The sequence below is a fragment of the Amyelois transitella genome, chromosome 16 (assembly GCF_032362555.1).
Source record: "Amyelois transitella isolate CPQ chromosome 16, ilAmyTran1.1, whole genome shotgun sequence".
NCBI classification, from domain to species: domain Eukaryota; kingdom Metazoa; phylum Arthropoda; class Insecta; order Lepidoptera; family Pyralidae; genus Amyelois; species Amyelois transitella.
Window position 1 is genome coordinate 3,270,738 of NC_083519.1, and position 19,851 is coordinate 3,290,588.

Sequence of the window (19,851 nt, forward strand, 5' to 3'; positions counted from 1 at the left end):
CAGACAGGAGGTGAAAACCTGACGTATCCAATCCAATATTGCGTTTAGAGGAGAACAACGGGCTCTTCTCCAGAAAGGTGAGGACGCAACCGGGACTAACGCCAGAAGGATAATGATTTGGGGTACTGTCCGACAATTATTAATAGGTATTATACAGATAGTATAATACATATTAATCTGTCTAATAATAATCTTATAGAAGTACGAATGACACAAACTTATACATTCATCACACGCGCGCAGTTGCTGATGTGAACTCTGGTTCTTAATTATGATATAAAACGTTGAGTAAGGTAATCAAAAACAAGAAAAACCGGTCTAAATATTCAGATGTCGTGTAGAATGTTAAACTTAAAATTATATGAACAAGTCCGCATTGATTTATTGAAGCCATGTATTGTCCTTTGAAATATTGTTTAGGCACCTTAATTTTAGTACCTAAATAAATAAACTATGTCATCGAATCACATATTGATATATTGAATCTCAGTTATAAGATAATTTTCATAGCTTTACAACTGCACAGAAAACTGCGTGTATAGGTGTTAACGTATAGTAAGGCAAGTGAAGAAAGGTTAGTATTAGTATTTTGAAAGAAATTAAATGAAGTATTTAGATTAACAAACTCATTTATTTCCCATCTTACTTACAAATAAAATTCAATTAAAACTACTTACATAGTTATTAAAAATGAGTTATTCTTACTGTATAATCTAACTGTGCCAAAAATTAAAAATAAATAGTAAAGTGTCCGTCCACTGAATGATAACAACGTTGAGACGAGGCATTAGATGTCTCTCAATTTTATTTCCTTTAATGGGAAATTGGCTTTATTACGTTTACTAAATCTTTAGATATCTGCAAGCTACGTTTGCCTGGCTAATTATTGCATTTCAATATTCTGAATAGTTCATTAATATAATAAACTAAAATGTTCACAAATTAAATAAATCTACTTGAGTTGAGACTCCCAAACTAAAAATAGGTATCTATCAATGAACAAATTGGACACAATAGATACATGTACGATAAGATAACAAATAGATAAATGATAATATTATGATACACTTTACTACTAAGTATATAACATGAATTTACATTTATCAAAATTGTATTGAGATCTTTCTCACAGCACTCGAATTGTACTTACTTTAATAATCTTATAATATCATATTTAACGAACAAGTATTTAAATATTGTTTATAACTTATCAGGAAATATTTTTATAAAAAATAGATTGTACTTATTTGATAATCTATATAAAGGCTGACTCTCTTTTCTTTGAAATAGTACATACTTAAAACTTATAATATATTTATATCTATAGAGGTAGTTTAAATAGTTATCTACTAGTATTAAGTTAAATTTGGTGTACATACACCACGACCTTATATCTTGTACCTAAGTACAATACAAAATAGATACCTATTTGATTACAGGTGTTAATAGATTGAAAATGGTTGTTTTTCATAAGTTTCATTTTGTTTAACAAAATTATTTATTAAAATAGAGAGATTAAAGTATTTAAAGTAAAGGAACAAGGTGGACAACGCCTTTAACAAATGTGAATAAGTTATCTACATAAACTGATTATTATTTACATAAACAATCCAACAATATTTACATTTCTCAATTTATCTAATGGCAAAGTGGCTCAATATCCTAGATTTAGTAAAAAATATTCAATATTCATTATAAGTTTTTTTATATACGAGTCTCTTATGGCACCGTCGAATATCACAACACTAGTTTCATCAGACTGGACTGGTATCACTTGTTAAGAACTAAAGTAACGTCAGTATCACAACGCGAGGTCGAATTTGACACCTTTCAGAGCTTCCTGGAGCCCGGCCGGCAGCTCCGGCACGCGGTAGATCGGGTCGGAGAGCGGCGGCAGCGCGAGCGCATCGACTGACTTCTTGTACAAGTTGTAGGACTCGTACAGTTGCGACACGCGAGCGATCTCGTCCTTCGTCATCGACACTCCACGCAGCTGCTTTCTGAAGTCAACGTCTAGAGATTCGCCGCATTTAGGGCAAGTGGCGTCCTGTGGGTACGGTTTGACCCTCTTGGCGCTGTGCCGGCAAGAGACCGGTTCCACAAATTTGGCTTTTTTCTTGATTTGCATGTCCCGCGGCTTGTCGCGACTGTCGGAGAGCATGATCACTCTGTCGGCGCGCATGGCTCTGTGGGCGCGCGAAACTATCTCCCCTCCCCCCGACATCAGCGCGCGCCTCAGCTGCTCGGGCGGGTTCTGAAAGTCGTAGTAGATGCAGCGGGACTCCGAGCTGTTCGATTTATTGTTCTCAATGCTCAGACTGTACTGCAGGCGGATCTTCTGGGGCTCGCTGCTGTGCTTCAGGTACACGTGTATCGGTACATCTATCGACGCGCAGCCGGACTCTTGAATTTCGTACGGCGGCTCTTGGCACACTGTAAAATAAAGTTTACATATTTTTTTTAAATAACATTAAATGTATTTTACTTGTAGAAACCGAGATAAAATATCACATACCGCAACGGGCTATCAACAAATGAGATAACGATAATGAGCGTGTATAATGATGAAAGGCGTTTCACGCGTGAGAGTAACAACTTTATGTATAAGTAAGTGTTACTTAGTTAAGAATATTATCTGAGGTTGGCTTTTGCTACGAAACAATACACGACATTGGTGACGCATGTATCTGCTATTTGTACTACTGCGAAGAACCACGCGTTGCACGCTAGATATATTAATTTGTTTAGTTGTATTTGTTTGTACCTATGTACATGCAAAATAAACAAATTATCCTAAATTGCGAGATTTGGTCTAAGTTAACGAGAACCTCTCCCAATAACGGTCTTATATTTAAAACGATCATTGGATATTATTATTGGCGCGTCGTTCAATTGTATTAAAATGATCAAAAATCCTGTTTCGAATCTTTATCACTGTTTTACTGTCTTTAGCATAATTCTAGATTTGATGGTAACTAGAAAATAATCTACAATACATAAAATGGTTACTAAACAAATCGCATATTTGATTAAGAAACCGGGTATAAAACCAATTCACGTCACTAATGGCGGGTTAAAAAAAAGCCCAATATTTGTAGTAACATAACACTAAATGTCTTAGCACCTGAAGATTTTAAGGTAACAGTTTAATATGATAAAAATAAAATAGATGCTTGCTTACCTCTCTTTGGGTACATGAAGATGCTAGCTGGATGTAGGTAGAAGACGACCTTGTGAACAAAGCTGCTGATGTCTTTGCCACTGACACCTCGCACCCACAGTCGCCAATCAAACGACAGAGACCTCCCTTGCGTCGACCGACGCGGCTCGCAAACGTGGCCCACCTCTAACCAAATGCGTACAGACATCTGTAATAAAAGAAACATATTGGTTAGGTAAATATAATATTGTACAGCTACTCGTTAATACTACTAGTGATTTAAACGTTTTTTGAGCTAATGCATAATAATATTGTTAAGACAAAATATTTATATTGCTGTTATTTTAAATCTATAAATTTGAACATAGGAAAGAATAAATTTTAAAGAAATTATTTTTTAATAGACAGACAAATCTTTTAGGAGAGATTCCCAGGGGACAGAATCCCCGCGCATTAATTAGGTACGCTAAGCTACATAAATATAACTACACGTTTTTTTCCAAGGGAAAATCTTTCCACTTGTATTATTCTTTTGGAAATATTACATAGCATGTTTTTAACAAAATAATTACTTTAAAAAACCCAAAATTTATGAGTTTTTTTTTCAAAATAGGTTATGAACAAAAAAAACCAAACCAAACCAAAACCACGTGACAAAAAAAATCAAATAATTGAAGACCCCGACGGATTTTCGGGATAAAAACTACTTATTATATTGTTCCAACCCCCGTGGCATGGCACGCGCGACGCAGTTTTTATCGTGCAAAAAACTATCGCTGTTCCTTTTTACGTCATAAATAATATTATAAAACGGGGCTGGTTATTATTTACCCGTAAGTATACAAAACTTCATTAAAATCTCTTCAGAAGATTTTGCGTCGACATCTACATATCCTTGCGATAGGAGTAAGATGTAAATATTATATATTTATTTACTCATACTATCGTGTTCCAGTTTTGTATTACTTTAAACATAACAATTATTATTAAAACGTTTATGAGGTTCGAGTGTATGGAAAGGAATTTTACTCATTATTGTATAGGTATTTTGAATTAAACAGACCGTGAAATAATATTATACCTAGGTACCATTACAATAATCAGAAAATAATTTTAGTTACCTACATTTACGATTTCATACGCTCGTAACTGATAGATATCTGAGTGAAATACGCGATATAATAAAAAGAATATACCTGTCTCTATCTATCTCTTACAGGGTGGACAGAACCAATAGTTTCGAAAGCCAGCTTCAGCTGTTATAAATAAGCATCGATTAAGTAAAATAAGATTAGTGAGGTAATTGACCAGTCCACCTAACGACGTCAATTAAACATTTTGGTAGGGTAACCTGGTCTATGAGTACGCATCCGATAAGAGTACGCAACACCCGATGCCGTGAAGTTGTTTACGATACTCGGCTTACTTCAGTCGTATTTTGATGTCAACTGAACTAAAAAGTGCTGTGCGAAAAAAAAGTCAAATCCGGATGAAAACAAAGAAATTACGTAAGTTTAAAGATTTTTGGTCAAAATATTAAGTTTTTTTAGGATTTTGAAAGTATTTTCGAGACAAGAATGTACTTATTTTGTAAAAACCAAGTGAACTGTGTAGTTCTCAAAGGCAATGTTTAACTCATGCAGCCCGTGTAATTCCGGTCAACGCCAAGAGGTGGCGTTAAATTTCGCTCGTTTCCGATTTGGTTAGAATGTGTATGAGTACGCACTTATGTACCGTAAAAGAGTGCGCGCGTACTCTTACACGCAATTATTTTTAAAGCTTGTTTAGTTAATGTATTTATTATTTATCGTTGTTAATATTTCCATAAAGAAATATTATATGTAATTTGTAGGTAATTTTTATATTGTACACAGGATGTCTAGACGTCAAAGAAAAAGCGAAAGAAGTCTTTGTACTCCAGAACAGTGGCTCAACGCTAAAACACGCGTTGAGGCAGGCGAATCAAAGAGGTCAGTTGCTAAATCCTTGGGGATGCATGAAGCCACCTTGCGTAAGAGGCTGAAGAGATCCTCTCCAGCTGCAAGTTTGGGTAGGTACTCACAAACCTTTTCCAGTGAAATGGAAACAGAGCTCTGCAATTATATAAAAAAAATAGATAACATGTTCTATGGATTAACAACTCAAAAAATACGAGAAATTGCTTATGATTTTGCTGAAAAGAATGGATTAGAACATCGTTTCAATAAAGAAAAAAAAATGGCTGGTACAGAGTGGCTCCGACTTTTTTTGAAACGGCACCCAGATTTGTCGTTACGAGCACCTACTTCCACCAGCGTCGCTCGTGCAATAGGCTTTAATAAGCCCCAATGCGATCGCTATTTCGAAAATCTGGCGAAATTGTTAGACTCATACAAGTTCCCTCCTCATGCAATTTATAATATGGACGAAACCGGAATTTCCACAGTGCCAAATAAAGCTCCAAAGGTGATATCTATAAAAGGGAAGCGTTGCGTGAACAAGATTTCCAGTGCTGAACGTGGCATCAATGTAACCCTCGTGAATGCAGTTAATGCAGCAGGGAATTTTATACCACCAGCCTTCATATTTCCACGCAAACGTATGAAGGCCGAGCTTTTGGATGGAGCCCCACCTTCCTCTATAGGAATGGTGTCAGATTCGAGTTACATCAACAGTTCTTTGTTTGTCGATTGGTTATCTCATTTTAAATACCACGCAAAACCTTGCAAAGATAATCCAGTACTATTAATACTCGATAACCACACGTCACACTGCACATTAGACGCGGTCAATTTTTTCCGGGAAAACCACATTCACGCCTTGACAATCCCTCCTCACAGTAGTCATAAAACTCAACCACTCGATCGCTGCATCCATAACAGCCTCAAAATTTTTTATGCATCAGAGTGTGAAAAATGGTTGCGTAACCATCCTGGTCGAGTGATAACCGTTTATCAGATTGCTCAAATATTGACTCCGGCTTACCTTAAAGCGGCTACCCCCGCAAATGGCATCCAGAGTTTCAAGATATCCGGAATTCAACCGTTCAACCCGGACATTTTTGGAGAAGAAGATTTCTTAGCTAGTGCAGTGACAGAAAGACCACTGACAGAATCTCTTTCAACACAGATTCCTCAATCGGCTGATGATCTGCCAGAAAATATGCCTTTGCCAGAATTCGATGAAACACATGTTTCTCAATCAGCTGATGATCTGCCTGAAAACATGCCTTCGGCAGAATCTAATGAACACAGATTTCCCAACTGACTGATGATTTGGTACTAAATGTTGACCTAGAGAATAATGATCCCAGAAATTCTCCACAACCCTCGTGCTCAAACAATTCTACTTCATATGTTCAGCCGTTCGTTAAGACAGATAGAGCGCGAACACCACTTGCCAGTATCTATGTTCAAAGCACCGGATCGCCTCACATACCGCTTGAAGATTTAGCTCCCCTACCACGAGCTGAATGTCTGTCAAGATCTAACCGTAAAAGGGCAAAATCTGATATTTTGAGTGGGTCGCCATATAAGTTGGCTCTCGAGGAGTCCTTGGCTTCAAAGAAAGAACCTAAAAATGTACTGAAGATAAAACTAAAGACTGGTCCAAGACCAAATTCTAAACATGTTTCTAAAAAAGGCAAACAAAATTTTAAAGTGCCAAAGAGTATTCCCAAAAAAAAAGTTTGGAGATGCCCAGCATGCACTGAAATATACGTAGACCCCCCCGCAGAAGATTGGATAGGTTGCTCAAAATGTTCCGAATGGTGGCATGAGGCTTGTACGAATTACGAGGGTCGAGGAAATTTTATTTGCCGCCTCTGCAAGTAAGAAAAAAGTAATGGAAGATCTGCGTACTCTTGTCGACGTATTTGCGTACTCTTATCCAATAGTACTTGTAAGAGTACGCAATTCACAATTTTGATTATTTTGATTTTTATGAACGATAAAACTTAATTATGTAATTTTTTATGTTACTTTATGTAAGATTTTTAAATTATAAGCATAATAAATGGCTAGTTGATTTCCTAAACTACATTTTTATTTTTATTTAACATTTTGAACCTTAAGTGCGTACTCCTAGACCAGGTTACCCTAATATTAAAACAAAACTAATAACAGCTATTGGTAATTTACAAATGACTTTATCCTAATAGTTAAGGATCGCAATATGTAATGGCCGGACAAACGAAATTGGTAAAAACCCTTAATTATCTATCCAAGTAGTAACATTTTGCATTGTTGAGATTTAAAAATTGAGAATTTTGAAAGGTGGTGATTAGCGGAATGTCCTTGTTTGGTCTATTCATGGATTGAAAATAAATAAATTTAATATAATTACGCATATAAGACATCATCAACAATAAATATAATGTCGGACGGGATCACTCTACTTTTATCAAGACAACGAAGTCAACTAACTGATTGTTGCAATGGTGAAATTGTTAAATGTACACTTATCCTTCAACCAAATATCATGTCCTTATAAATATCTACTGCTCGAAGAAATATAGTAGTTTCCTAGACAGCCATGCATACACAGGAACATACGTAACATACATTGGATTTTAATGGTTAAATTAATTATGAATACGTAGTTAATTCCTTAATAATATTATACTAAAAAATATAACCATATTTTACGTATAGACTTTAAAACTTTCATTCTGGAAACAGAGTGCTTAACCCCGACAAACAATTGTAACGAAAATTTTAATTTTAATTGTAAAAATTGCTGACCTTTTATCTTCCTCGCAGCGTTAACACAAATATTCACTGGCTGACTAACACTCTAAACACTTCTGCTCTATTCTGCCGCTGTACTGTGTGTAACTAGCGGGTACGTGCCGGAAGGGAAAAAGCAGGGTAGTTTCCCTTTCACTCCCATCATAATATAGGATAATTTAAATGAATATTGCAGTAGGGCAATCACGGTATTTAATGACATTTGAAATGAAGTCCAATCCCGGAATGACTTTGGTTTATTTGCAATTCAGTTTGAATAGATTTCAGTATCGCGCTGTCCTTTAAATTGTTACTGAACAGCGTATCCGCCCGCCATCTTGTCAAGAAATTTTTCATGCTCCATATGTACTGTATGTACATAAAGTACCAACTTCGCCGAGGCCCATACCAATTTCAAAGTACTGCCTGGTGGCACAGCGAACGTTCTGACTGCAACAAATCTAACGTTGGATCCGATCACTCGACTTTTATCAAGACAATCGCGCTATCATTTAAATTGTAACCGAACAGCGTATCCGCCCGCCATCTTGTCTTGACAATTACCGTACTTGATATTTATTTGCTGTGTTGCTAGTTTTCGTTTATCAGAACAACATCAAAAGACGGTAATATTATTGTTAATTTCAGTTTTGTTATGTAAGCACCTTTCATTTAGTATACACGATAATGCTTACGTTATATTTGGTTTTTAAAAATACTTATTTATTCACAAATTTAACTGCGATAGTGACTGATGATGAAAATTGACAAAAATCGTTTTATGATCGTGGCAAACTGTAGGGAAACCAAAAAATATCTAACTAAATGAATCATTATGAGAATTAATTTTTTTAATACAAATATTGTAATAGCTTTGTAATACATCCTGAAATGTTCTTTGAACATATTAATTGAGCTATTTTATTGTCTATTATTATTATTGTCCATGATTAATGTATTTTATTGTCCATTATTGGAAAATTGCAGTTATCACTAAGACATTTTTCACGCTCCGTAAGCTAGACAGTAGAACTAAAAACGTAAATGCTAATGTATCAACTTCACCGAGGCTCACATAAATTTCAAAGTACTGGTGGCACAGACAACGTACTGACGACTGACTACTGTAACGCTGGATGGGATCACTCGACTTTTATCAAGACTACAAAGTCAACTAACTGATGTTGCAATGGTGAAATTGTTTAATGTACACTTATTCTTCAACCAAATATCATTATAAATATCTACTGCTCGAAGACCGTAAGATCATAACCAAATAATATATACTTCTCCAAGAAATATAGTAGTTTCTACACAGCCACGCTGCATGGTGAGTTATTATTGATCAAATATATGTACATACTTAAATTAGATTTTTAATGGTAAATTAATTATGAATACGTAGTTAATTCCTTAATAATATTGTACTAAAAAAATATTACCATATTTTACGTATTGACTCAAAAACTTTAATTTTGGAAACAGAGTGCTTAACCCCGACAAACAATTGTAACTAAAATTTTAATTTTAATTGTAAAAAAGCTGACCTTTTATCTTCCTCGCAGCGTTAACACAAATATTCACTGGCTGACTAACACTCGAAACACTTCTGCTCTATTCCGCCGCTGTACTGTGTGTAACTAGCGGGTACGTGCCGGAAGGGAAAGAGCAGGGTAGTTTCCCTTTCACTCCCATTATAATATAGGATATAATTATGACAAATCCAAATTCGACTGAAAATCCAACAATGGCGCATGTGTTATTGGCTATGTTATCTTAATGATGTTATTTTATACTTTTATTTGCATGAAAACATTATTTTCAAGGCTTGGAAATCATATTTTTTTTCCGAACGTTAACGACTTTTTACCTATAGAACGATTTGTGTTCGTTTGAACTGAGCCTTAAAATAAACGTTTTTGGGGATGGATGTATAGTTTCAATCGTTGAATTAAACGTTTTTAAACATTTAAAACGGGGATTTTCTTTTTCTTAAGCCGGTAATCACGGTATTTAATGACATTTGAAATGAAGTCCAATCCTGGAATGACTTTGGTTTATTTGCAATTCAGTTTGAATAGATTTCAGTATCGCGCTGTCCTTTAAATTGTAACTGAACAGCGTATCCGCCCGCCATCTTGTCAAGAAATTTTTCATGCTCCATATGTACTGTATGTACATAAAGTACCAACTTCGCCGAGGCCCATACCAATTTCAAAGTACTGACTGGTGGCACAGCGAACGTACTGACTGCAACAAATCTAACGTTGGATCCGATCACTCGACTTTTATCAGGACAATCGCGCTATCATTTAAATTGTAACCGAACAGCGTATCCGCCCGCCATCTTGTCTTGACAATTACCGTACTTGATATTTATTTGCTGTGTAGCTAGTTTTCGTTTATCAGAACAACATGAAAAGACGGTAATATTATTGTTAATTTCAGTTTTGTTATGTAAGCACTTTTCATTTAGTATACACGATAATGCTTACGTTATATTTGGTTTTTAAAAATACTTATTTATTCACAAATTTAACTGCGCTAGTGACTGATGATGAAAATTGACAAAAATCGTTTTATGATCGTGGCAAACTGTAGGGAAACCAGAAAATATCTAACTAAATGAATCATTATGAGAAATAATTTTTTTAATAAAAATATTGTAATAGCTTTGTAATACATTCTGAGATGTTCTTTGAACATATTGATTGAGCTATTTTATTGTCCATTATTGTCTTTGCCTAGCCAGTGCCAGGAAAATTGCAGTTATTACTAAGACATTTTTCATGCTCCGTAAGCTAGACAAGGTATATAACTTTTATCACGACAACGAAGTCAACTAACTGATTGTTGCAATGGTGAAATTGTTAAATGTACACTTATCCTTCAACCAAATATCATGTCCTTATAAATATCTACTGCTCGAAGAAATAAAGTAGTTTCCTAGACAGCCATGCATACACATAGGAACATACGTAACATACTCACATTGGATTTTTAATGGATTTGAAATATAATTATGACAAGTCCCTTTTCGACTTAAAATCCAAAAAATGGCGCATAATTAATTGGCTAAGTTATCTTAATGATGTTATTTTATATTTTTATCTGCAAGTAGGTAAACATTATTTTCACGGCTTGGAAATCGTAATATTTTTTCGAAACGTTAACGACTTTTTACCAACAGAACGATTTGTTTGATATATAGTTTCAATCGTTTTTCGTATGACTATGGACTGGTTGCGATTTAAGTCTTGCGAGATTTCAATATCGCGCTATCTTTTTAATTATAACTGTCTAACCTCGAACGAACTAGAACAAAATCGTTCTATTGATTGAAACCGTTATAGATTTTAAGCTAGTTTTTTGGTAAATACTTACTTGTTTTATGAGTATAGTCGGGTATCGATTGAGCGTTCGCGTGAGATAGCACAAGTTTGCTTGACATTTAAACTCTATGGTTTTTTGTCAACACCGCTTTTTGTCAACAAGTTTAGAAAAGTTTTTAAGGACTATTTTTAAATTTCTAGAACTGCCTATAGAACCTTGCGATCTTCCACAGCATCTCTGGCTTCGTGGACGTCACGCAATATACTGCCATCTTCTGTTTTCAACAAAGTCAGCTGCCTCTGCCCAATAGACAAATTCCTCGCGAATATTTGGACCTTTATTCCGCTCTATCGTTTATTTAATGGTTAGTATTAAAGTTGCGTGGTGAATTGAATTATGTCATTTATATATAATCTAATATATTTAAACGAGAAATTCTTGTATATATATAATCAGGATCTCGAAAAACGCTCCAACGATTTTCATGAAAGTTACAGATTAGGGGCTTTTCGGCTCAAGGAATCGATTTCCTTATAAATCCTTATAAATATCTATATATATGTAACATTTTTATGAATAGAAATTAAGCACCATTCTAATTAATATTACAAATGATCACTGATAAATTCGCAAAATAAAATTGATACACGCACGATAGAATGAGACGGGAATTACCTAAAGGTGAAAGCTCAAGAACCATCATGAAAAACCACAAGATACCCATGACGACATTACAACATGGCGAGGCACCCCTAAGAAATTAAAAATATGTTTTGACATATAGGTAATGTCCAATCCGAAGACTACTGAACCTAGAAAAGCAAGTAGACGAAGCCGCATAGTACGTCCAATGCTAATCGTCTACTTTTTTTCATACTTGCATAGTTTGAAGACGAAGTAATTTAACAAAATTAACATTCATGATGGATTGTTTTTTACAGTATAATATCCTCTGGCACTTTGCTTTAAATGAAAGAAAGAAAGAAAGAAAAATCTTTATTTGGCGCAAGATGTAACATAACATTTTCATTCATAAACAGAGATAAAAAAAAAAAAAAAATACATGATGCGACCAAAAGGGTTTCCACTCAGCATATGCATGTGTATGATGAGGTTACACAATGCGCTGATTTTCAGTGGAACCTAGTACGGAGGCTTTGCCATTCAATATGAAGGATACAAAATGATTTCTTTATTGATTATGTGTTATTTTTTCTACTTTTTACTTAAGTATTTTTATTACATTATTGGGCACGTTATGAAAAGGGAAAAAAGTACTTTTAAATATTCAGTCAGTCTGGAATTCATGCACAATAATGCACATCCCCTATGCTGCACTGCTTAATCATTTTTAATTTTCCATCGTTGAAGTCAAACACACACACACATGTTCATTATAGGAATCACTCAAACAAAAGACAATAAACGAATAATATTATTATGTTTTTCATTAGGGATTAAAACCAATTTTTTTGTCGGTATTTTTTTCAGATTGATAATTTTTTTTCAGTTAATGTCATTATTAAACTTCGCTTCATTATTAAATTTTATCTTAACCTTCACCTATTTTCACATAATAATTCTACCAATCTATGCGATCAAATATCGTTTCAAATATGTTTACGGTCAACAATAAAATCTTTATGTTGCTTGCAGAATTGTATACTAACACATTTCGGAATTTAAGGTTGTAAATATATGACTAAATTTATTTGAATTCATATAAAAAAGTAACGTTTAGGTACTATGTTCCGATATGGGTTAGGTCTCGGCAAAGATTGGGAGTTCAGCCGAGAGTCACTTAGTGAAAAAACCCTAACTAACTTACCCAATCCAGGATCATTTGGTCAAAAGGCGCAACCCTGGCTCCTCTCCAGAAGGGTTTCTATTTAGAATTTAATAGGAAACAAACATACCTAGCTTAAAAGACATTAATAACACAATAATCAGAATAATAATATTAAAAAATACCTCGACAGTATAGGGTAGGTATAGCAGGTAGAAATAAGCACCACGTAACTAATTAGTTGTGTTATGTGTGGTATTAACAATACCAAATCAATAACCGATGCATCCTAATGAATATTGACATTTTGGAGACATAGGTATTCCTAAAATGTGCTTGTAGCATCCTCAGCCAATTTGCCTACTTGTTGCAATAAAGTGGTGCATTTGAGTAATTTCTCGAAAGTTGGCTCTGGAGCTAGGTTTTTTGCCACCCTTAAGGATTGCTACTATGCTACGATCTTTGCATAATTATTTCGCTTCATCCACATTCTTCAGTCCTGAAAGTAATATCCCGACAAAAGGCACGTATGTCAACAAGCAGTTTTTTTTTCCATAAATTATGGAATAACACTCACCATCTTGAATTTGTAATGGAAGTCCACCGTCCTTATCGCAATGCAAGCAAACTGAACAAATTTCACTTAAATGCCGACGCTGCGGTACCACAAATACATCATAGAGTAGTTAGCAGTAGAGGCAGTTTCATTTTATGTAGGTATTTACCAAAAAAATTAAGCTTAAAATAAAAAATTAAAGGACTTCAGTCCACTTAAACATAATAAATAAAGTAATATGTATGTTTATCTTTAATTATGTAGAAATGTATTATTTATTATACTACATCATCATTGCTTTTTATGTGCAGGCAGCCTTTTTAATTTTGGATTTTCCTTTATATTTTGGTTGACTGGAAGAAATCCCATGAGGGATAAGTCCGCCATTGTACATATTTTCTAAATCCAATAACTGTTTTGTAATTTGTTATATTTATTTTTATGTGCAACAAACAGTTTACAAACAAACAAACAAAAATAAACAAGGTTTCAATCTTATCTTACCCAAGGGAAGAACTCATAACAATAAAATAAAGGTGCCGGGTAGATAGAGAATTCTATGGTCGTAGCTCAAAGCTTACCAACTCCTATTCTACTGGCTCAAAAACGTTTTAAATAAATTTGTTTTTCATTATCGTACTTTTAAGGAATAGCTTCTTAGTACGAGTATTTTACGAAAATACATTAGTTTCAAAATCATAGGAATAATTGTTGAGACCATTACATTACGTTTGAATAATAAATGTTCATTCGCCTGATTGTTTGTTTTGTCATTTTTGGTGTAAGGTTTCATATGAATAAGCATTGGCTGGATTGGTTATATCGTGTTAGCTTGTCATTAAATACACACATTTCTCTATCAAATAATTTAGGAAATGGGCTTTAGAAACCGACTGGACATTCCGATAACAAGCCGTGGCGAAACAAGTGAACCATTGAATCCATACATATAATAAAATTATAATTGACCGATGTCTGTAAGTACATACATATAGTCACGTCTATATCCTTAGCTGGGTAGACAGAGGCTACAGTCTTAAAAAGTCTGAAAGGCCACATTCAGCTGTACGGCTTTATGATGGAATAGAGATTCAAAAATTGTGACAGGTCATTGCGTACGAGAGCAATCCCAAGCTTGTAAGCCTATACCTTAGTTGCTTTTTATGACATCCATGGCAACGATATGAAGTAATTATATTCTAAAATGCCGGAAACCACACGGTCTGTGCTTTAATAAAACGACACGGGAGATCTTTGATTATAAAAATTCCCCACATTTTTATTATTAGAATTTCTCCCTGTGTGTAGTGTGTGTGTTTGTGCTCGCATCACGCGAAAACTATAGCTGCGATTTAAATGCGGTTTCCGCGCATTTGTTTGGCTTGGTCCAACTCAAAAACACTAGGGCAGTAAACCCTTTTATTTTTATTGAAATTTTCAGTAAACAAAGTCGTAACCAACATCTAATTCGAAACAATATAAATAAGTTAGGTATTCCAATTTCTATAGGCTTAAAGTAAGCGTGTACATTTCAATACCATTTCATGAAAGATAAAATATACAGCACATAGACATTAATTTTACTGCCCTTCGATTGAGTATGAAATTGTACAGCATTCACGGTTAACCTGCGAATTATAATTCAATTTCAAATCGGTAAATATCATCAATGATGCGCATTATTTTCGACGTTGAATATGATAGATATTAGATTCTTAAAATCATTTACTTATATATATATAATAGTGCCGTGTGGTTCATGGCACCAACTGTAAAAAGAATAGGACCACGCCATCTCTTTTCCATGGATATCGTAAAAGCGGCTAAGGGATAAGCTTATAAACTTGCTATTGTTCTTTTACGCGATGCGAAGTAATACTATAAATTCTGTCATTAAGCCAAACAGCTAAACGTGGCCTATCAGTCTTTTCAAGATTGTTGGCTCTGTCTACTCCGCAAGGGATTACATGTATGTATGTATGCATATATTTCTGCGTAAAATATTTCCTTGGGGAGAAACCCAGGTTCAGTCAGAATATTACATGTACTTCAATCTGACTGCAAATTAACACTTAAAAAAATATCGACACTTACTTATTCATGAGATTTGCTGATAAAATAAATATTCAGATTATTATTATTTATAGTTTTTTTAAGAATATTGTTCCGCCGCTACTTCTTCAGTTGCGCTTTGAAAGAGTTGGTAAATTTAATAATAGCGTAAGTTGCGTAGACGTCATGCTTCCTTTTTCAAAAATAAATTTGTTTCTAAAGCACTTCAATGTATTATTTCCTAATATGTGTAATGCCCCAATCCTAATGATTTGAAAACTGAAGACGCCGCTAATCAGATAATGTGAAAAGATAAATGTAGGAAAGCGCACGCTGCCTCGAAGCACTATGATGGACGGTTTAATTGGAAATGCACAAAGATAAGAGAGAGATATTCCATAATATGGCTACGTAATATAGGTTACCGTAGCGTAGCTCAATGCTCAAGTACTACGCCGTAGCAAATGCTTTTACGACACTGCATAGATTGCTACGCTACGAATTTATAATTTGGGCCTTCTTATGAAGTACGTAACTGAAGTACGCACAGAATTATTCGCAGAACTCTTATAGGTAAAATAAAAAAATATTTCAATGTAAGTATCACGTTTTTTATATTACTTCAGAAATCTAACATTATTTTTTAAATTATTACTTTATGGTATTATTATAGTTTGTTTACTTATATTTTCACAAAGTTACACCTGCGCTTTAGAGAAAGAGACATTACAAAAACAATTAGTTAATAATAATGAAGGTTGTGGGCTTTCGATTGATAAGAGTTGACTGATAAGCCGTCTGTGTGTCAACACGTGACCGGCGTGACGAGTAGATGTAGAAATGGTGACGACAGCACCCACTCAGAAATGTTCTAAAACATTTTTTATTTCATTTCAATGAATTTTCATTTCAATTATGTCATTGTAATAAATCTTCATTTTTTTTTTATTTTGTTGTAATGATTGATAAGGGATAATGAGTCTTCTTACTGCCCCCGATGCACGGCGCGCGCGACGCCTTACTATCGCTGTTTCTATTTACATTATAATGTGAAACGGACAAGCAACAGTTTTTCGCGCGATAAAAATGACGTCGCGCGTGCAACGCTACGGAGGCTGGCATTGATCCCGGTTTCATCCTTACCGCTCTCAAAAGGATCCCGGGCTTTTTACTAAAGTATAATAAGTATTTATTTTTATGTTTAACTAGCTTCCGCCGGCGACTCCGCCTGAGTGAAATGTACTCCATGTCCTTCTCCGTATTTCTCGCTATATGTATACAAAATGACATGGATATAGTTTTAGTGGTTTTGACGTGAAAGACGGACAAACAAACAAACACACTTTCAATGTATAATATTAGTAAAGAGGAACTGCACTATAGCCATGGAAAATTTCAATAAAAAAGGAGTAACATAACTCCCGAAAATCTACAATATCTCTTAATTTATATTGCATGTTGGTGTATTTTTTCTGTTATGGTCATGGATATTATCTCGTGTTTAAAAGAACATTTGTGGCAATTGGAATAGTTATTGGCAACCTATCGATATTCAATAGCACTATCAATAGTGGTAATCGCTGAAAATCTTTAGAGCGCAATAAATGTCAGTCCTCTTACATATAGCTTTAGTTGTCGTTAATTCCATTTTGTTTAAAACGACGTTTTTATCTATATCATTAGTGCAACGTGGGTCATTTACCTGTCCTCGTTAGTTAAATGTTGTTGAGACCTAGACTCCTTTTTATGAGTACTAAATTGTTAATGTTTACTAAACTAATTTTATGAAAACGTTCAGTATTGATTGTAAATACTGAAAATATCATAAACATTTTTTCACCGTTAAAAAGGTAATATCTGCGTGTGTTACAGTCTATGTACATACATAGACTGTATGTAACAATGTACAATATGGAATTAATTACATACATATGTACCGCGGGCGATGCCGTGCCGAGCCGTTAATTAGTATATTATAAGTATTTCTTAAACTAATTGTCGCCAGCGATATTGTACGATTCAAATGAATATGCTCATCAGGCTGAACGACTAATTATTAGGTAGTTCTGGTGATCATCATAAACAACAAACATCTATCTGTTTTATTAGGCACTTATATGTACATAATGTATTGATGAAAATGATGCCTGTCGTGTCGTATGACGTTCATATCCTAAGTCAAGTATCTAACCATCCTCCGTTTGTAGATTCAAACACATTATTTCACAACTAAAATCCTACATTTTAAAAGCCAAGTTTTACACTTATTTCTGTGGCGTTTATGACTAAGCATTAGGTAATCGTATGATAATAATATTCGTAGTAGGCACAACGAGGTTTCTTGACCGACGAGTGAACGTTCGTGTAAAAACTTCCGTGTGCTGACAACAAATAATAAAATTCGGTTCTCGTCAATAATGATAGACCCGAGCTAGTAATTACTTCGACCTCGCAAGCTCATGCTATATTGAATTAAATTTGAAGCATAGCTATATTCTGCTCTATTGACAATATTCCGTTTATTGTGTCAGCAGTCCACGGCCACTCGGCCACTGTCGCGCCAGTCTCGCGACGCAAACACAACAGAACTGACGTCTCACTCAGTTGTCATTGATTCATCAAAGTCACCCCATTAGTCGGACAGTTGGACACTCACCGACTTGTCATGATGAAGAGGACCTTCAGTCATTTTCCAGAATATGATAAAAGCGCCGTACTTCGTGCGGAGACGGCTGACATCTGCAAAAAGAGTCCACCGAGGTCACATGAGTCGAAGACACTTAAGACACAGCAAACTTTAGGTGTCATTGTGAATCGAATGGAGCTCACTTGTGCTGCGGGGACCGTAAGCAAAGATGCATGGAGGCAGCTATGGGGACGCGGGCGGGAGTCAAACTCGCGACATGTCTGACAAGGAGGCGCCGGCGAGGTTTGTTTATCACTGAGGTGACGTGCGCCCGCGCACCCGCTCCGCCACAGCTGACGCGCTCCGACAGCTGACGTACGCCACGTTCCGTTCACTTTACAGCTTCTGAGCGATACGCGAGCAAAAATATATTTAGAATTACTAAAAAATAACGATATACCAACCAAAAGGAAAACTGATCTAATTTTAGATTAATATGTACGAGTATTATAACAATGTAAAACATCAAACAATGCCACTTCTTGAAGATTTCAAAAACTTTCCAAATACCCACGCACGTGGATTTATGTAGGTACATACCTACACCTGTTAACAATTGGAATGCGAAATGTAGTCATTCTGTTTATACTAAATTAAACATAGAAATATAATTTTGAGTTTATTTCCATGGAATTAAGAATTGGGTTGAAACAAAGTAAATAAAAATAGTATTTTGGTATTAAAATCATGTTTTTGTTTAATTCAAAACATGTTGCAATGACTTGATAACGCCTGTTTAACTAGTGGAACGTGAATATTATTTTATGCTCATTAGAAATACTAAGGCGCTTTTGTTATGGATAATGACTTGATGATTCAGATTAATTTTATACACACATATTATTTATTTAACAATTTATGTACACAACATTATTTAGGACAAAAATACAAAGAAAATGAACAAAGTACAAATGTGGCCGTGTGGTTCTTGGTACCAATTGAAAAAAAGAATAGGACCACTCCATCTCTTTTCCCACAGATGTCGTAAAAGGCAACTACCAGATAGCTATAAACTTGGGATTCTTCCTTAAGGCGATGGGCTAGCAACCTATCAATATTTGAATTTCTTTTCTATCATTAAGCCAAACAGCTAAACGTGGCCAGTATCAGACTTTTTAAAACTGTTGGGTCTGTCTACCTCGCAAGGGATATAAACATAATTGTACCTATGTAATAAATCGCTTCCAGCAGACTCTTTTTGATCATCTTTTTCGTTTAGTTAGTTAATTTGTTAGTTTTAAATACTATCATTAAAGTATTGTGGCAAACTCTATTATACTTATATGTAAATAGTCAGTACGAATATCAATGTTTAGACCACTGGTTTATATACAAGATCATACATTTATTAATAACTGAAATTTAAGAAATGACGCAGCCTTATAAATATAAGGAGGATGGAGCAGCTTAGGATGCAGCATAAATTAGTCCACTCCTTTTAATTTAGCAGCTAGAAGTCGTTGTAAAACTACATCAACTCCGAACATGGACTCCAAATCTATCTGGAGTGTAGGTCAAATATGTTGAAGTTTTAGTAATTGGTGCGTGAAATATAAAATATACTGGAAGTCA

At 34.8% G+C, this 19,851-nt stretch overlaps 2 protein-coding genes across 2 annotated transcripts; one reads left to right on the forward strand and one right to left on the reverse strand.

Moving 5' to 3' along the window:
• Positions 1-633: 633 nt before the first annotated feature.
• LOC106136031 (uncharacterized) lies at positions 634-18,579 on the reverse strand. The gene is made up of 4 exons (XM_013336462.2): positions 18,423-18,579; positions 18,250-18,332; positions 3,182-3,368; positions 634-2,433 (listed from the first exon to the last, which is right to left on the reverse strand). The coding sequence occupies exons 2-4, from the start codon at positions 18,280-18,282 to the stop codon at positions 1,802-1,804; spliced, it is 852 nt and encodes a 283-aa protein (XP_013191916.1). The 5' UTR covers positions 18,283-18,332; positions 18,423-18,579; the 3' UTR covers positions 634-1,801.
• On the forward strand, positions 4,620-6,406 carry LOC132902653 (uncharacterized). Its single transcript, XM_060948609.1, has 2 exons — positions 4,620-4,668; positions 5,035-6,406. The coding sequence occupies exon 2, from the start codon at positions 5,036-5,038 to the stop codon at positions 6,404-6,406; it is 1,371 nt and encodes a 456-aa protein (XP_060804592.1). The 5' UTR covers positions 4,620-4,668; position 5,035.
• Positions 18,580-19,851: the final 1,272 nt, after the last annotated feature.

What these genes read in the sequence shown, in the direction of transcription:
- LOC106136031 (XM_013336462.2), bottom strand. Translation starts at nt 18,282, where the DNA reads ATGACTGAAGGTCCTCTTCATCATGACAAGTCG. An exon ending in CTCTTCATCATGACAAGTCG is followed by an intron (nt 3,369 to 18,249) that starts GTGAGTGTCCAA and finishes CTTTTATTACAG; the next exon opens with ATGTCTGTACGCATTTGGTT. An exon ending in CTTCATGTACCCAAAGAGAG is followed by an intron (nt 2,434 to 3,181) that starts GTAAGCAAGCAT and finishes TTTATTTTACAG; the next exon opens with TGTGCCAAGAGCCGCCGTAC.
- LOC132902653 (XM_060948609.1), top strand. Translation starts at nt 5,036, where the DNA reads ATGTCTAGACGTCAAAGAAAAAGCGAAAGAAGTCTTTGTACTCCAGAA.